General features: G+C 36.2%; 1 protein-coding gene across 4 annotated transcripts in view; it reads left to right on the top strand.

Annotated features, from left to right (window-relative positions):
• The window catches only part of Vps13 (vacuolar protein sorting 13C), a 1645987-nt gene that overhangs the window by 814440 nt on the left and 811575 nt on the right, over positions 1-19972 (top strand). For all 4 annotated transcript variants that reach the window (XM_090373229.1, XM_090373247.1, XM_090373239.1 and 1 more), the window contains exons 33-34: positions 6194-6318; positions 18119-18288. In XM_090373229.1, coding sequence (XP_090229355.1) covers positions 6194-6318; positions 18119-18288 — 295 coding nt within the window. The remainder of the gene's footprint in view (positions 1-6193; positions 6319-18118; positions 18289-19972) is intronic.

The following is a 19972-nucleotide window of genomic DNA, read 5'->3' on the forward strand; positions in this document are numbered from 1 at the left end:
AAGAATATTTTTTATTTATTTGGATGACTGTTTTCTACAACATCATGTTAGAGAGGCAACCGGAGGGAGTAATACTCTTGATCTGATTATCAGCAGTGATTATTTATGCATTAAGAATCTGCAGATAAAGGAACCACTAGGTAGCAGTAATCACAGTGTACTGATTTGGGATTTACTCAAAGATGTAACTAACATCAAGGGTAAAAAAGGGAGGAGATTTTGCTTTGGTAAAGGTGACTTCAGTGGTCTGAGACAGTTTTTAAATTCTATACAGTCGGACCAACTTATGATGATACCATCCACAAATTCTAAATGGAAAGTGTTTAAAGAATTAATCTTAGAAACTACTAGGTTTTTCATACCAACTAAGAAACTTCCTTCAAGGTATAGGCGTAAATGGATATCAGATGAACTCATGAAACTTGTGGCAGAGAAGAAAATTGCAATGACGTGAATATAAATTATCAGGTGATACAGAAATCTGTGGTAGATATAAACTAGTCTGTAATCAAATCATAAAGGCCAGAAAAGTGAAGGCAGTTCATGAGAAATGTTAAGTGGAAGATGGAAAGAAAAATAGCAAAGATTTTTTTTACTCGGTGTAACTGCTAGAAGAAAGGGAATGAATCAAATTGGTCCATTTGATATTGATGATTTGAATGTTAATGACTGCTCTGGATGCCTGCAAAATTAAATGAGTATTTTGCATCTACATTCATACACGACGAATTGTTTAGAGAAGGGGGATGGCAAACGTATGTCAAACTCTAATTGGGAACTAAATGGTTTTATAATAACTAAGAGGAAAGTGTGAAGAGAAATTATTGAATATAAACATAAGAGAGGCAGCTTGAGTGGATGGGATCTTTTTTTTTTTTTTTTTATGTGAACCCCAAACACGAGAGGTATTAGAACCTATAGTACTTAGTACCGTGCTTGGGTTGGAGGTTGAGAACACGAAAGTTGTTGACATTGGACTTGAACTTCTGTAGATTGTAATTTTCAGGAAATGCGTATGAAGGAAGGTTGTTCCAGAAAATGGCAGTTGAATGAATAAATGAGGAAGATGAAAAGTTGGTTCTGTGGGTTTGAAGTTGGACAGTAAATGGATGCTGGCTGGTGGCGGCACGTGTTTGGACTGTTTTGAAAGAGAGAGCGGGAATTATAGAAGCCAATTCAGAAAAACAGTTCCCATGGAAGTATCTGTAGAAGCGGCATGCAGCAGAAACAGTGCATCTATGAGAAAGTGAGTGGCGAGACTCTGTTAGAGATGAATCATTAATTAACCTAACTGCCCTCTTCTGAATGGAATCAAGAATCCTGAGAGAAGTTTTGGCGGCACCACCCCAGATGTGGGAACAATATTCCATGGCAGGGCGGATTTGTGACTTATACAGAATGAGCAGCTGTTTGGAAGAAAAGTAAAGGCGAAAGAGAAAACCAAGTTTTTTAGATGCAGAGGAAGCAATATTTGTAATGTGCTTGTGCCAAGAGAGATTAGAAGTCAGGGTAATTCCCAAAAGAGATATATTATTTTGCCTAGAAATCGGAGTGTCACTACAGATAAGCATAGGAGCAGAAGAATCCTTTTTGCGAGTCAGTTTTAGAAGTTTGAGTTTCAGAAGACTGAGTTTTAGAAGGGTTGAAATCAACTAAGTTGTCTTTTCCCCACTGGAGAATTACCTGAAGATCCGCAATTAAGGAATTGGTAGCAGATTTTCGAGAAGCTGAAGCTGATTGAGCATGACAAGGTTTCTCAAAATGGAAAGTGGAATGCAATGTGCTATCATCGGCAAAACTGTGGATAGGATTTCCAGTCAATGGAAGAAGGTCATTGATATACAAGAGGAAAAGAGTGGGGGAAAGAACTGAACCTTGGGGGACACCGGCATTAGTGGAGAAGTAAGAAGACAGAGAGCCATCTACCATCACCCTCAGTGAGCGATCAGAGAGAAAACTGGATAACCAATTACTAAAAACAGTCGGCAAACCATAAGATGGAAGCGTGTTTAGAAGACCTTTATGCCAAACACGATCAAAAGCCTTTGAGATGTCAAGAGCAACTACTTGTGTTTCACTGAACATTTCCATTGAATTAGTCCATAAATGGGTAACATAAGCCAGAATATCACCAGTGGATCGACACTGACAGAATCCATACTGGCGATCGTTGATCAGACGGAAGGCTTCTAGGTAGTTTAAGAGTTGGCGGTTAATTGATTTCTCCATTACTTTAGAAAGAGTAGAAGTAATTGCAATGGGACAATAATTTGATGGGAGGGATTTGTCACCCTTTTTAGGAATTGGCTGGATATGAGCAAATTTCCAAGCAGAAGGAAAAACACCTTTGGAATAAGAAAGTGAAAAAAGGCGGTAAAGAATAGGAGTAAGTTCAGGAGCACAGGTTTTGAGAACAAGTGGAGAAACACCATCAGGATCTGGAGCTTTCTTAGCATCAAGATTCATCAAAATCCTTATATCCTTTTGACGGAAGACCACAGGAGGCATTGAATGGAGCGTGTTGGGAATGGTGGGAGGTGTTTTACCAAGATCATTAATACATGAGCTGGAAGAAAAATGGGATGCTAGCAGGTCAGCTTTATCCTTGGCTGAAGTGACAACAGAACCATCTGGTTTGGACAGAGGTGGGAGCAGAGATGGGCAATCTATACAATTATATTAATGGAGGCAGCAAAGGAAGAAAACAAACCCTTATCCATAATTATGAGAGCATTCTTGGATTCAGGATAAATGGTCCTATGGACTGGAGATGTGTGAATGTATCCCAAATTCATAAAGGGTGATGAAAAAGTGACATGAGTAATTACAAGTCTTTTAGCTGAACATGTGTTCCAGGGAAGATATTGGAATCGCTGGTCATCATCATCATCATCATCAGCCATTTTCAATCCACTGCAGGATGAAGGCCTCTCCAGGAACTTTCCAGTTCCTTCTGTTTTGTGAGGAAGAATAGGTGCATGTATACTTTCATGTATACCAATGCTAGGAGTATAGGAAATAAATTTGATGAATCAGTGGTAAAAGAAGTAATGCAGGATTATCTACACATTGCTGCAATTATACTTAGACACAGCATGGGGTTTTTTGAGGGAAGTCTTATCTGACCAAATGATTGGATACTACGATGTTGTCACAAAGGAACTGGATGCGAAAAATAATTTTTTATCATATACTCGCACTTCGGGAAAGGTTTTGATACTGTTGCACATAAAAGACTATTGTACAAATTGGAGAATTCTGCCATTAAGGGAAAGTTGCTGCTATGGATAAAGGAATGGTTAAGTGGGAGAAGACTGTGCACTAATCAATGGACATTGCTTTTCATGATCTAATGATATTAATGGAGTCCACAGGGTTAGGTGTTGTGCCTGCTGTTGTTTTCTATATTTATCAATGATGTTGATGAAGGCATATCTGGCTTAATGTCCAAGTTTGCAGATGATACAAAGGTTGGCAGGGTGATGAATGGCAGTAATGGCAGTATGCTACTGCAACGGGATCTATAAAAGTTAGGCAGATGGGCTGAGAAATGGTGATTGAAATTTAACATTGACAAATGCAAATGGGTTGATGTAACACAAAATAGTTTACCAACTCTGTGATACTACTCTCTGGGTATTATACAGTGAAGAAGACCTGGGGGTAATTGTGCAGTTGGATATGAATTTCTCTAAGCAGTGCAGACAGATTGCAGGCCTGTACAACTAATGGTTTTTTTCAGTGATATCCAGAAATTTAGCTATGATTATTCCATTGTATAAAGCAATGTTTAGGCAACAGCTGAGTTCTGCATGCAGGACTGGATACGTCATTTTAGGAAGGTTGATGATAGGATGATGAAGGATGACGACTAGCAAGATTGGTGAGGGGGACCAAAGGGGTGCTTTTATCAAAAAAGGCTTCAGTTGTGTGAATTATAACACAAGAGACTAGGCTTCTATGAGGTGATCTGATTTGAGGTGTTTGAGGCTTTGAAGGATTGAGCAAGCTCTGTGCTGATTGTATTTTATCTCTTGCTCAGACTAGTCACATTAGCATTAGCATTAGTAGAGGCATTTGATGCAAGAAAGCAAGCTTATGCAGCATCAGCCAAAAAAAAAAAAAAAAAAAAAAAACCACTTCCACTTCACCCCTCTGTTCGTTCAAAATACCTGTCCAGCTGAGCCTTAAACTTATTTAGGCTATCAACCTCCACCACAAGGGATGGAAGTCTGTTCCACCAACCAACCACCCGCTGGCTAAAGGCAAATTTCCGCACGTCTATCCTACATCTGTCTTTCCTCAATTTGAATTTATGCCCTCTCAGGTGATTTTTCTGAGCTAGAGGAAGAATCCCATCAGCATTGAGCATGCTTAAACCATTCAAGGCTTTATACACCTCTATCAGATCACCTCGCTGGTGCCTAGTCTCCAGACACTGTAATTTGCAAAACTTAAGCCTTTCTTCGTAAGAGCACCCCTTTGTTCCATTCACTAATCTTGTTGTCCTTCTCTGTACTCGTTCCAGCAGCTCTACATCCTTCTTGAAATGAGGCCTCCAGACCTATATACAGTACTCTAGGTGTGGCCTGACCATCGCCTTATACAATGGAATAATCACCTCCTTATCCCTGCTGGAAAAATTCCTGTATATCATTGACAATACTCCATGAGCTACTCTTGCAGCCCGTCTGCACTGCTCAGAGAACTTCATATCTGCCTGCACAACCACCCCCAAGTCCCTTTCATTCTCTACCACTGTCAGTGTTGTACCACAGAGTTGATACGTTGCTCTGGGGTTGCTGTTTCCCATGTGTAGTACTTTACATTTGTCAATGTTAAACTTCATTTGCCACCTCTCAGCCCATCTGCTCAACCTTTCCAGATCCTGTTGCAGCAGCATAGTGTCAGTAGTGTCCTTGACAACCCTGCCAACCTTTGTATCGTCTGCAAACTTGGACATTAAGCCCGATATACCATCATCAATATCATTTATAAATACAGAAAACAATAATGGACCCAACACTGAGCCCTGAGGGACTCCACTAATAACATCAGTCCACGATGAGCAGTGTCCATTGATTACCACTCTCTGTCTTCTCCCCCTCAACCACCCCTTTATCCATAGCAGCAATTTGCCTCCAATGTCACACTGCTCCAATTTGTGTAGCAGTCTTCCATGTGCAACAGTATCAAAAGCCTTTCTAAGATCCAAGTATATAATATCAAAGTTATTCCCTGCATCCAGTTCTTTTGTGACTGCATCATAGTATCCAATCAAGTTGGTCAGGCAAGACTTCCCCTTAACAAAACCATGCTGTGTCTGAGCTATAACTGAAGTCTTGTCTAAATGATCCTGCAGTGCTTCTTTAACCAGTGCCTCCATTAATTTTCTTGGAACAGAAGTTAAGCTCACAGGTCTATAATTACTTGTGTCATCCTTTGATCCTCCTTTGTGAATTGGGGTCACATTTGCACATTTCCAGTCTATGGGTAGATTCAAATTGAAAAAGACAGTTGCAGAACAGATGTGTGAAAGTTTTCCTCTTTAGCCAGCAGGTGGTCGATTGCTGAAACAAACTTTCATCTGTTTATGTGGAAATTGATAACTTAAATAAATTCAAAGCAGAACTATCCAAACTATTGGAGCAAATGTATAGTTTGCTCCAAACTATTGGAGCAAACTATTGGTGAAATGGCGGGATTTTTTTTTTCGCAGATGCTGTATAAGCTTCTTTTCTTGCTTCACTTGCCACTACTAATGCTAATTAGTGGTTTTGGATGCGATTTCAGATTTAAGGATTAAAAAGGAAAAAGTTAAATAAGGTTTGAGAAATTGTCATTTGTTCCAGTTCTTGTACATCAATAAATTTACTAAAGTTACTACCAGATGTTTTTGACAAGAACAAATGACATTCCATTTTGGCTATTATACCCTTACAGATAAAAATTTTCCCTAGTAATAAATTTATAATTCGGAAGTGTGTGTGTGTGTGTGTGTGTGTGTGTGTGTGTGTGTGTGTGTGTGTGTGTGTGTGTGTGTGTGTGTGTGTGTGTGTGTGTGTGTAATCAATACCTGAGTTATAAATGTTAATAAGTAGTTAGTATTGCTACACAGTTTGTATTTTTCTGATACTTTACTTTTAAGTAAGGACAGTTTTAATACAGGAATTTTTCTTTCCTCTCTTTTTAGAACTTTCAAAAGAACCTTTGGTGAAAGTGGAAGATGTACTTGCTCAAAGAATATTCACAAAGTTAAAATTTCTATTCAAAATGGATAGTTTCAGTATTTCATTATTCAAGGGTGGTTCCCAATTGGTAATAGCAGATTTTCATTTTTAATTTAATTTTAATTTTATCAAAAAATATTTTAATATTATTAGGATGATTTTGATGCAAAAAATTATCTAATAATTGATAAAAAAAAAAAAAAAAAAACCTGTGTATTTTCTCTGGTAACCAGAATCGTTAGCATGTCAAAAAAAAATTATGCATTTAGTAGTTGTGCACATTTAATTTTCTTATTTTATTTTTATCAGTTTTTGATTCCAAGGAATTCAGCATTATTGTGTTTTTAGAATATCACTTTTTTAACAGGGATCTACCATAAAATTGTGCTTTATGTTGAAGAATTAGCCTCACATTCTTTATAGGTAATTGTAGCATTTTGTAAAAAAAAAATTAGTTATTTTGTGAGTGGGTATCTGAACAATGTAATAGTCATATAGTGCAAGGAAACTATATCTTAAAGACGAGAAAAGATTGAAAGATTAGAGAAATCTGCACCTGGTAAGATTCAAGCGTGAAAGCCGAAGTATACAAAAAGGAACTTTTGGAATGGCTAATGATGATGCTTGCAAAAAAGGTTCCCATAGATGGTAATCTTTTAAAAGGCAAGGCTGAATTTTTTTTTCCTCAAATGTATATTGAAGAATTTAAAGTTCAAATGGATGGCTCCAGCAATTTAAGACTTGTCATGACCTGTCTTAAAAAAATGGGTATGGCAAAAGTGGCCATGTATATTGATACTACAGAGGAATGGAAGGAAAATCATTTAAAAAATGTTTTGCTGACATTTGGTTGTATAACCACAATGCCACCTCCAATGCTGATGAAACTGGGCTCTTTTTAAATTGCTACTGGATAAAACACTTACATTTAAAGAAGAGAAATGTAGTGGCATAAAAAAGGCCAAACAATGGATTACCGTTCTCCTAGCAGCAAACATGTCTGGCACAGAGAAGCTTCCTCTTTTAATCACTGGGAAAGCCCAGAAGCCTTGATGCTTTAAAGGTTTGAATACATTACTATGTATCGAGTAAACCAAAAGGCATGGATGACTTCACAAATCTACAAAGAATGGTTCAGAGACTTAGATCACAGGATGAGTGAGTAGAAGAGAAAAATTTTTCTGTTTGCACATAACTGCATGCATCATTGTCAAGTAAATGATCTACATGCAATCACTGTCAAGTACCTACTACCAACTGTAGCATTAGTTTTTCAGCCACTTGATCAAGGTGTAATCCAGTATTTTAAGAAAACTACTAAAGAATACTATTAAACAAAATTGTGCTATGTCTTGAAAGCAAAATTAAGTGCAAAATCCACATTGTGCTGGCAGTGTATTTACGTGTTTCGGCATGGGATCAAGTTGATGAAAAAGTGATCGCCAACTGCTTCAAACATGCTGGATTTTACCACCTTGAATGATGCAATGCATGAAGTTTCACATGCTTCTTCCTCTATTAATTACGAAGAACAGTAAGATAATAAAGAAGAAATATTTGACCATGCGGATCATCACCTAAACTTACGGGAAAACTTAAGCTTCAAAGATTATGCAGAAGTGGATGCAAACAGTGAATGTTTCAGAATATGAACAAATGAGGAACTCATTGCAGATGTAATGGAATATTCTGAAATTTGTAGTGATCAAGATGAGGACCTACTGTGGTTGAACAAGAAGTTTCAGTGAAAGATGCTCATTAAGGATTAGAACTTGTATGTTGATTTTTTTCAAGTGTAGCCCAAAATTCAAGTAATAAATAGAATAGGTATAAACAGATGTTTTACATGTCGTAAATAAGCAATAAGAAGCGGCAATATAAGTTGTCATTAGGAGATTAGTGTGCCTATTATCTTGCAACCCACACTGTCTTCACACCCACCACTCAAAAAAAAAAAAAAAAAGTTTAGTTTAGTTTGTATTAGTGCTTCACGTTGATTGTTGTGTTCCGTCGCACCTCAAAAGGACAAATTTTGTTTCATTATGCATGTCAGGGATGTCGATTTTTTTATTTTTTTTCTCCTTCTGGTAGCTTTTTTAGAAATCACGAAAATGTTGGGCAAATGTGCATTGTACGAAAACTTGAAATTATTCAAAAGTTTGAAAACGATGCATCCGTTAAATCTCTAAAGAACAATTATAATGTTGGTGACCAAACCATACGCGACATTGTAAAAAATAAAGGGAAGCATCGTATTGGACATGTGAATAGTGCATGGTAAGTTCTTTATGTATCGCCTTACTTTTTACGTAGGTTGCTGAACATTTTTCAAAACAGCAACTCCCTGACTTATGTAGATTTGGACTTACATTATTTATAATTTTTTTATATGACTGAAGATTTCAAGTGAAGGAGACACACATTTCACCATAATATAAAAACTCACAGAATTCCAGCTATCGATATTATTGCAAATGCAATAAGATCGAGTTTACTACCTGTTTGTAATTAATTGCACTAACAGAAAAGCCCAGTAACCCAGAAAGTGCAAATTGTTTTTAGTTTTATGGCAGTGACCTCCAGAAATGTGCTTTAGTAAAATGTGAGCTCGTGTGGAGTTGATAATAGTGAGTTTTCGCCATAACCCTGTGAAGTTCTTTTCAGAAAATTTCATTTTGATTGTTATCATGGTGCTGACTAAGAGAATAAGTGACAGCAGTACTAATAAGTCTATCAAGAAAAGGAAAGCGATTGAGTTGGATCAGAAAATTAAAATAATAAGGATGTAAGTAAATGGCCAAAAATTAATAAGTATCAAATGGAATTCAGATTTGTCAGTGGCAACGATGAACACAATAAATGAAAAAGACAGAATACGAGAAGTGGTTGCACCAATGAAGGTCAACTATAATAACTAAGGCTATGAAATACATACCAATTTTTACAGTACAATAACGTGTTTTTTCTTTCTTTTGTTTTCTTTTCTTATGTTCTGCTCCGGCTACTTCACCGCTGTCCCCAGATACAGTTTTTAATTGAACTAATTAAAAATATATAACTATTTTTCTTCATTCTTGTTAGGATATTATGTGGTTTTTGTAATTTTGGCCTATCAGGGATATAGTAGCAATATTTTGTTAGTCATTCCCGAGTTACGCAAATCTCGACTTACTTAAGAAGTCCTGGAACATATCTCTTACGTATGTCGGGGACTTATTGTCTTTTTGGATTAACCAGGAGATTGATTATCCGGGAATATTTTTTTGCCATCTATCCTGGAATATCGAAAGTTTGCAATCATAATTTTCTCGTTTAATACTATAGTAGATATTATAAATAAGATTATTCTATGTTGTATTTGTAGAATTACATTAAATGTTTGAGCTTTTACTTGTTTTGTTTCTGATTTTATGAACAATCAATATAATGACCATTTCTCTCCTTTCCCTGGGGTGTTGTTAAATAGCACTTTGATGGTACTAAGAGATAATCACCTTCTTATCCTTGCAAGCAAATGACAAAACCCATGTGTCATCCTGGCAATATGTTTGCATCGCTCAGGGAACTTCATATTGACTGCATAATTACTCCCAGGTCTTTTTTTATTCTGCATTACAATGAGTGTAATACCACCCAGTTAGTATGTTACTCTGGGGTTACTGCTACCCATATGCAGTACTTTGCATTTGTCAACGTTAAACTTTAGTAGCCACTTCTCAGCCCATCTGCCTAACTTTTGTAGGTCTGATTGGTGATATACTGTCATTAACAACCCTGCCAACCTTCGTATCATCTGCAAACTTGAACATTAAACCTGATATACTTTTATCAATATCATTGATAAATATAGGAAAAAAAAAAAAAAAGCAGTGGGCCCAACACCGAACCCTAAATGACTGCATTAATAACATTAGTCTGTGAAGAGCAGTGTTCACCAATTGCAGCTCTCGATCTCCTACTCAACCATCCCTTTATCTATAGCAGCAACTTCCCCTTATTGCCAAACTGCTTCAATCTGTACAGCTGTCCTTTATATGCAACAGTATCAAAAGAGAAAGAGAATCTTTATTGCAATTAGAAAAATACAATGTAGATAAATTTAATTAAAGTTGCAACTGTCCCACATGGCCAAAGGCCAGGGGCTCACATCAAAATTTAATAATTAATTATCAACACAATGATATAAAAGTAAACATTTAAAAAATGGAACTTGCTATCATGATTCCTCACATGGTGCAAGTATTAAATGCATTTACAATGCAATATCATCTAAGCTTATATTTACAATATATACAATATACATGACTGGTATTCATACTTTTGCTGTGGATACTCGTCGATGTGCTCTTTTTTACAGAAGCACGGGCACTTAGACTCCACATGTAGCAAATGAATTTCTTTGAAGCACAGGAGAACTTGGCAGATGGTGTGGAGTGAAGAACAAGCTTGTTCTTATTGGCTTCTGGGATTCAGGCAAGCTGCTAAGACCTCTTTCCTATAGGTTCTGTTGGTTCAAAACTTGTTTAAGTTGGCATTGAGGTGCTGTACTTCCATTAGCATTTGATTTGTAAGTGAGCAATCTGAGATTTGAAGTGTCCGATGCTTCAAGTAGAGTCCGATGCTGTACTTCCATTAGCATTTGGTTTGAAGTGTCCGATGTTTCAAGGAGAATACCCAAGCCAGAACTTAGGTCAACCCTGACCTAAGGGTTGACCTAAGTTCTGGCTTGGGTATTCTCCAGTAACACAAATCCCAAAAGCACTGTGTTGAGTTTAGCCTGTGATCAATATAACAGTAGCTACCAGCCTTTGTATTTCAGTGATATCAGATAGTCGCTGCATCCCCAGTGAAGTAGCTAAGGCTTTAGTTCTGTCTTGTGGTGGGAGACAAGCTTTCCGATTAGCCTATTTAAGGAGCCAGAATTCTGCAGTGAAGATTGGCTTTTTCATTGCAGTAGCTGTTGATGCCCACACTTCAGTGGCATAGAGGAGTGGAGTATAAATTCTAATCAATTTTCTAATTATTTGATGATCCATGACATAGATTAATTGCTGATTGGCTGCCCATCGAAGAGAGGCTGCTCTGGATGTGAGCTTGTGTACATGACTTTCCTGGAATCCAGAGATATGGTATCAAAATTATTTTTTGCATCCAGTTCCTTTGTGACTACATCGTAGTATCCTATAAAATTGGTTAGACAAGATTTCCCCTTTGCACACACACACACGCACACATGCTCCTGTGTGTACAATTTCAGTCGGTAATAAAATCAATTTGTCACAAACTTGCAATTCAGAAAGACGTAATGTGATGTCATTTCCGTTTCATAACAAAGAAAAATGGAGTCGCGAGAAGAGATCACGCAAAGGATCATGGTAGGTAATCTTGCAGATCACCTACTAAATTTTGGATGGTAGTAAAATCAATTTGTCATGATTTTGCGATGTGGAAATGATGTAATTTGACGTCATTTCCGTTTCATAACAAAGAAAAATGGAATCAGGAGAGGAGATCGTGCAAAGGATCATGGGAGGTGATCTTGGATATGCTCAGAGCTGGCATAAACCAGCTGGTTGGGGAAAACGTTTGATTCAGGGTATACCAGTTAGGTGGCTTTGGACTGACCATTGCCATCTGTGAAAGAAACCTTTTGGTAACCAGAGAACTGGATATCTTGAAAAACTTAAAGTAAAGTAAAGCATTTAAAGCAAAGGATCGTGGGAGGTGTTCAGATAAATGGATATCTTAAGGGCAGTGATCTTGGATGTGTTCAAGGCTGGCATAAACCAGCTCCGAGCACATCCAAGATCATTACATTACATGTGCTTCAGCCTTACTAGTTGAAGTGCATGCTGATGTAGACATTACAGTACACGTCAGTATTACTGAAACAGTTGTCTATTTCCACCAAGAGGTGAATCATAAACGTTTTTCTGCAACCATTTGGACTGGTCAAGAATATTTGAATCGTTTCACGGTTGGGAGATAAAAGATTCCAAATTATGAGTTTAGAATCTTTTGCTTGTCATTGGTCATTCTCATTAAGTTGCAGAAGTCCTTGTTGGTCATCAAGTTTTCGTGTTTCTTTGCAATTGCATTGAGTCGATTGAGCGTGGTGAGTTTTAGATCATCATTCATTTTGCTGTTTGGAAGATTGTAAAAGTTTTGAAAGGGGGGGGGTCCTTCTTCTTGCAGTTGCGTTAGAAAGCTATGCAGGTCATTACTGCATGCTTCGTCAGGGTCAACATTGTTGTTTTGACACAACGTCTTACATATTTCAATCGTTTTGTGAATGTTCTGGTCCAATTCATACAATGTATGATCTAGTATGAGCTCTTCGTTGTCATCATAGATCTTGACATATTTCATCTCTGATAGTATCTCTGTTTTCTGATTGCGAAATGGAATGTGCAGCATTACCATCTCGCGCTTGTATCGTTAAGATCCTGAGCCAAGTCATTGGCTCAGGATCCAGTTTTCATAGCATATTATGCGTGGATACTGTCATTTCTCGCAGAACTCCTAGCGCTGAATGTGTAATTTGCGATAAAGCATGACAGAGTAACATGATCCAACATAATATGATACAATAGTATGATTCTAAGAATATCCAACATAATATGATACAATAGTATGATTCTAAGAATATCCAACATAATATGATACAATAGTATGATTCTAAGAATATCCAACATAATATGATACAATAGTATGATTCTAAGAATATCCAACATAATATGATACAATAGTATGATTCTAAGAATATTCAACATAATATGATACAATAGTATGATTCTAAGAATATCCAAACATAATATGATACAATAGTATGATTCTAAGAATATCCAACATAATATTATACAATAGTATGATTCTAAGAATACAAATACTGTACTTGTATTGTTGCAATCATACCGTTCAATAAATGGCTCCAATCAAATAGATAATTAGACTATTAGCCTAACCTCTTCCAAACGTTGATTTGGGGTGCTTCCGTAGCCAGGTGGGCAGGAGCAGCAGTGCTTAGCACATGCTTCTTGAATAGACCGGGGTTCGAGCCCATAACCACCAAATATGGAAGATGCGGAAAGGTCAGGGAATGACCACTGCATATCCCCGGAGCACTATGGCCTTAGTTGCTAATGCTCTTTAAAAAAAAACCAAAACAAAAAAATGACAATCTTCCAAACATTGATTCGGTAGAATAAGCAGTGGGCACGTATATCCTGTTTATCACTAACATTGATTCGGTAGAGTAAGTAGTGGGTGTGAGCATAAATTACATCATTCATGATTTCGGTTCTAGCTGTTTGAAATTTAGTAAGTGTCATCAACGATGTTTACACATAAAACATCTTTCATGTGTATAGGGTACACATGAGATTTTTTTTTTTTTTTTTTATTCCAGTGACCCCATAAAAATCATATTGAAGTTTGTCAAAAAAAAAAAAAAGAAAAGTTGATGCTGTGTTGTGTTTTTAATGAGCCAATTAATTACTTTTTTGCACTACTCAATGATGCTTGCACATGTCTTATTTGCAGTGAAGCCTTGTCAGTGTTCAAGGAATATAATGTGAAACATCACTGCACACCACAAAACATACCTCAAATTGCAATAAATTTCAAGGAGGTTTGTGGCAGAAAAAAACTCAAAAATTTAACCCAAACTTCATTGTCGACGAAGGAAAGGGCTTTACGGATGGAATATTTGTAAAATGCATTTGTTTGGCAATTGCAGAAGTATGTCCTGTGAAAGTAAAGAATTTTGCCTCTGTAAGTGTATCTTCATCAACTATAACGAGAAGAATTAGAAGATTTAGGAGCCAGCATTCAAAACCAACTCGTAGAAAAAGTTTGTGAATTCACACATTTTTCAGTAACAATTGATGAGAGTGAGATACAAGCCATACGGTTCAATTACTAATTTATATCTCAGGTGTAAATCAAAATTTTGCAGTAACTGAAGAGCTAATTGCATTAAAAAGCTTGAAAGATACAAGAACAGGTGAAATTATATTTTTGAGTGTGTCAGAAGAAATTTATGGCTTCAAATTGAATTGGGATTTGCTATCAGTGGTTACGATGGATGGCACTAAAAATATTGTTGGTACTAAAATTAGGTTAATGTGTCAGCTTTATAAATCTCTTGAGGATAAAAATATTAAAAAACAATGCAATTTCATTGTATAATTCACAAACAGTCTTTGTGCGGAAAATTTTTGGGTGTAGATGTCATGTCAACTGTAAAATGTAAATAAAATTTTATTTTATTTTATATGCAAGCCTGGTCTGAATCATCGGAAATTCAAAAATTTTCTTGAAACAATTGAGGCTGAATATGGTGATTTGTTGTACCACACTGAAGTATGATATGATGGTTAAGTTGTGGTACCGTGTTGAAGTGATATTTTGAATTTAGGATTGAAATAGATCTATTTAAGAATGAAAAATTAAAACCTGTTCCGGAACTGTCAGATCTCAAATGGTTCTGGAACCTTGCCTTTTTAACAGATTTGTTATTGTTATTAGCCATATGGTGCAAGGAAGCCAGAGGCTTATGCTGCACCAGCCAAAAAAAAAAAAAAAAAATAGAGTACCCTGAGAGAGAGAGAGAGAGAGAGAGAGAGAGAGAGAGAGAGAGAGAGAGAGAGAGAGAGAGAGAGAGAGAGAGAGAGATGATATCCAGCTCAGGACCCTGGGTGTGCCAACTCACCAGATGTGAATCCCTGAGGTTATGTGAATACCTGAATTTTTTTAATATGGAACTACAAGGATGAGACAAACTTGTCAGTGATTTGTATTATACTGTCAAAGCATTTGAAATAGAATTGGAGTTAGTTAAGTCAACTACTTCGGATTAATTTTTCATATTTTCCATGTTGCGATAATAAAATATGCCTAGTTGTAATTTTTCCACTGAAAATTTTGTTCAAAACGTTAGTTTGTTGCAGGAAAATTTTGTGGCTAGATTTTCTGATTTTAATAATAATTAAAAGAGGTTTGAACTTTTTCAAAATCCGTTTGACATACCTGTCAATGATGTTGATGAGAATTTACGATTAGAGTTGGTAGATCTTCATTGTAATGATGCAGTGAAGACAGTATTTAAAAATGAAAATCTAGTTCAATTATATTCAACATTATCTGAGTCAGATTATCCAAAAATTAAAAATTTTGCAAGAAAGGTTACATCAATTATTCAGAAGTAAGTGTATGTGAGCAGACCTTTTCAAAAATGAAATATGTAAAATCAAAAATATGACCACGTGTAACTGACCCACATTTACATGACTTTTTAAGAATTGGAACTGGTACTTTAAAACCCAATATTACAAAACTTAGTTGTACTCTACAACCACCTTCATCGCATTAATTATAATTTTAATAATTAATTTTGTTGTATTACTAGCTGTATTTTTGTGATTAGTACAATAAATAAGTAATAAACATATTCTTTGTATTATTAACTGTATTTTTGTGATTGGTAGTATAATAAATAAGTAAAAATTTAAATTTGGTAAAAACAAACTGGCATATTTTATATTACATATCCTTCGATTTATTTTTGAATCTGTAGATATAGGTAGATATAAAATTTCTCTGCATAGCATTACAGTTATGCAGAGAATGTAGTTTTCAGTAATTAGGAATTTTCTCTGGCCTGCCAAATTCCAAAAAATTCATATGTGGCCCACTTCTCTAAAAGTTTGGGGACCCCTGATCTAGATGCATCTCTGAACAGTCCAGGTTACTGTCCATCCTTTCAGACCATCTGCATCCCTTCATGGTCACTGTGCACCCACAGGGCAGTAGACTCTTCTGGCAGGGTAATGCTGTGGTGAATAGAGTACGATTTGAAGAGAATTCCACAGATTTTACCGCTATGAAATGGCCTTCCTGTTCACTGGACATAAACCCTGTGGAGCCTCTTTGGGATGCTGTCGAAAGGTCTGTTTGAGCTTTGGATCCTCCACCCAGGAATCCAATGGAATTATGGACAGTGGTGCAGCAATCATGGATGGAAATACCCGTTGAATGCCTTCGTGAATTAGTGGACTCAATGCCTCACTGTGTGACTGCCCTTATCCGGGCGAAAGATGGGTCTACTCTTTACTAGATAGGTATCCCATGATTTCTGTCCACTCATTGTATACTTGCATGTAAACCACTGAAAAATACAGCTGCATTGGTGCCAGAAACACAGAAAAGAATGAATGAATGAATGAATGAATGAATGGATTGAGGTAAGCAGTGTAGTGTATTGAGACCTGCTTTACACGTTTTAGCAAAGGAAGAGTGCACTAATGGAATAAAACCACAAGGCACTGCATCCTTCCTCTTGTGTGCTGAAAGTACAGGCTGCCAGAAGAAGTGTAATGTTGTGAGACATTTTTTAATGTTTTGTAACAGATATACCTGTTAATGTTACATGTTTACTCTCTGGACAGTTGTACTTTCAATATAACTGTGAAACTGCTCACCATACCAAATATGTGAAAGAGTGGTTTTGAGGAACTGGCCAATTCAATCCCTGGATCTGTTGTATGTACACCACTCAAACACCTGTACAGTAAACTGGAAAGGTATGTTCATCAAAATGATTTGAATGATCCAGTATTCCTCTATCACTTAAAAATATCTTGTTGACTCCATGCCATACCATGTCATGTCAGTACAATGATTTTGGTCAATTTCAACCCAGCACACTATTATCTTGTGGCTCTGATAAAGTGGCCAGGCATTGTAGTTGTACATTTCCAAATGGTTCAGGCCTCAATGAATTGATAGTAAGGAGTGAATGGTAATTTTCATGAAACAGGGTATGTTATAATAACAGGAACTGAAATGGTTGACTATTATAACTAAAAAATCAAACACTGAGTAATAGTGTTTCACTTCTTGACTTATCACTCAAAAAAAATACCAACAACAAAAAAAAAAAAAAAGTCTGCAACAAGACAAGATAGACCATTATCATCGAAGAATGCACAGAATGCTCCCCAGCTTTTAAAAATAGTTCCACCCTTTTTTCTCATTCAAGTTATTTTGAAACTTAAGAGAACTAAATGTAGAAAAGTGATTGTGGTACTATTAATAGTGTCAGCACTTCACTCAAAATGGCATCAATAGTTTGGATTTAGTTTTTTTTTTATATCAAAGTTGTAGGATGAAACAATGAGGCATCTTTACACTCATCAGTAATTGGATCTAGTGTACTGTTTTACAGAACTCGGCTGTCTATCCTTTTTTCATGGTGGAAATACTGTCAAAACGTTACCAGAAACTTATCATGCAATTTGTTTTATTATTGATTGATGATGAATAACTATTATTACTATTACAATCTGAGTAGAGGCTCATATATGGGTAACAGTACACTTGTAGATATAAGCAAAAATATTTTTATTTTCACAGTGGTGGAGGGTGGACTATTTTCAGTGTGGCCCTAAGTATAACATATAATTTTATTTTTTTTATTTTAATTTTTTCAGAAACTGTTCACTAAAAAAAAAAAATAAGTTGTAGAGGAATAAACAGCTGAGTTTCGTTTTTTGGTTGAATGATGGGGTAATTACGAGTGTGGTGGTGGTGCAAGGTTATTACAAGGTTGTAGATGAATTTCATGAGATCAAATCCTATTCATCAAAATCTGAAATAAATTAAATTTCTATGGCAAAAATGTATCTTATGAAAGCAAACAAACAAAGTGATATATTGATGAACCAGAAATTTTTTTAACTTCTTTTTTTATAATTACTATACAAAATCTGATAATGACAAACACTGCCTTCTACATTTACTATCTATCCTGATGCAGTTTTATGACATTATTCCTAAAACATCACTATAAATACATTGACATATGTGCTTAATATTTCTTTTTCTAGACTGAAGGTTTAACAGAAAGGAATGTTGAGCATTCCTTATCCATAGTAGAAATCAAAACAATTACTATAACAGCAGATATGAAGAGTGATAATTCAATCAAGGCAGGTGTTATATTGGTAGACTGTATACTAGATGATACAAGAATATCCAGGAAACAGGGAATAACAAGGTAATTAGAACTTGAAATATTTAAAATATTATTAGTTTGGCCTAATGATGCAAGGAAGCAAACTTTTCCTGTATCACACAAAAAATAAATTAATTAAATAATAATAGTAGTTTCAAATAAAAAAAGAATATTCCCATTCCTACAAGATAATTATCCAATTTTGCTTTAAACTTAATTAGACTCACTGCCTCCAGCACATTGGGAAGCAACTTATTTCAGTGTTCGTGTGTTAATCTGCCTGCAGATGAATTTCATTTGATGCAGTCTTTGGTTATTTCCTGAGATTTTATAAAATGTGTCCTCTGGTTTATATCTCATCCATGAGGTGGGACAAACCTTTCTTCTTCATTTTATTCCCTTCTGTGCCTTAATGACTTGAAATGTCAGTAACCCTTTTTAGTGATTTTTTACAAATAAACTGGATGTGGGAAATAATTGTGATGTTATATGCCTAGATTTCAGTAAAGCTTTTGATACAGGGATGGGATACACTAAAATAGAAAGGGCGCAAGAATATTTTCTGATGCTATCAAGGCAGGGTTAGGTGGGTCGGAAAACTGCTAGCTTGGGTGGATACAAGGACTAATAGATTAACAGTAGCCACTGGCAGAGGTGAAAGTGATTCTTGCACTGCTTCTATTGGAATGAGCAGAAGCCTGGAAAACAAGATGCAGGATGTTTCAGAGACTGCTGGGAGTCATTGCAGTACAAGTAAACACATGGGTTGTGTTAGGGTAGCTAAGAATAGGAACAGGTGCATGTATACTTGCATGTACATCAATGCTAGGAGTTTGGTAAATAAATTTGATGAATTTGAGGTATTGCTCAAAGCATCAAAGGCAGATATTGTTGGGATATCAGAGACGTGGTGTCACACAGATATAAGGAATGCAGAACTGGAATTTGGGGAGTACAACGTCTACAGAAAGGATAGACAGGCGAGGAAGGGCGGAGGGGTTATGCTATTAGTTAAGAAACACATAAAATCCAAGGAAATGAAGCCAGCCGACATCGCTGGACAGTACAGTGTCGAGTCAGTTTGGTGTGACATAAGCATTGGGAGATCAAAATTGAGAGTAGGAGTGTGTTATAGGCCTAATGACTCTGATGAGTATAATAAGAAAATGTACAGAGAAATAGAGTGGGCCAGTAAATCAGAAAGTCTTATAATGGGGGATTTTAATTTCCCAGATATTAACTGGAATTTGTGGGTTGGTCAATCACACTCTAGCAAGGCTTTTGTGGATTTATTGGATGATTGTTTTCTACATCAGCATGTTCGGGAGGCAACTAAAGGGAGTAATATACTTGATTTGATTATCAGTAGTGATTCATTAGGCATTGAGAATCTGCAGATAAAGGAACCACTAGGTGCAGTGATCACAGTGTGCTGAAGTGGGATTTACTCAAAGAGATAACTACCATCAGGGGTAATGGTCAGGCCACACCTAGAGTACTGTATACAGGTCTGGAGGCCTCATTTCAAGAAGGATGTAGAGCTGCTGGAACGAGTACAGAGAAGGGCAAAAAGATTAAGGCTGCAAGTTACAGGCTCCGAAAAAAATGATAAGTGTTTGCTTTTTATTTACATAATTGTTATTTTATATTGTACTTAATCCGTAGTCTTATAGTTCTAATTACACTGGTTATTTTTATTTTAATTTGTATAAACAGTTTTGGTAGA

The sequence above is a fragment of the Mastigoproctus giganteus genome, chromosome 1, assembly GCF_048544385.1.
Source record: "Mastigoproctus giganteus isolate SK-2022 chromosome 1, ASM4854438v1, whole genome shotgun sequence".
Lineage (NCBI taxonomy): Eukaryota > Metazoa > Arthropoda > Arachnida > Uropygi > Thelyphonidae > Mastigoproctus > Mastigoproctus giganteus.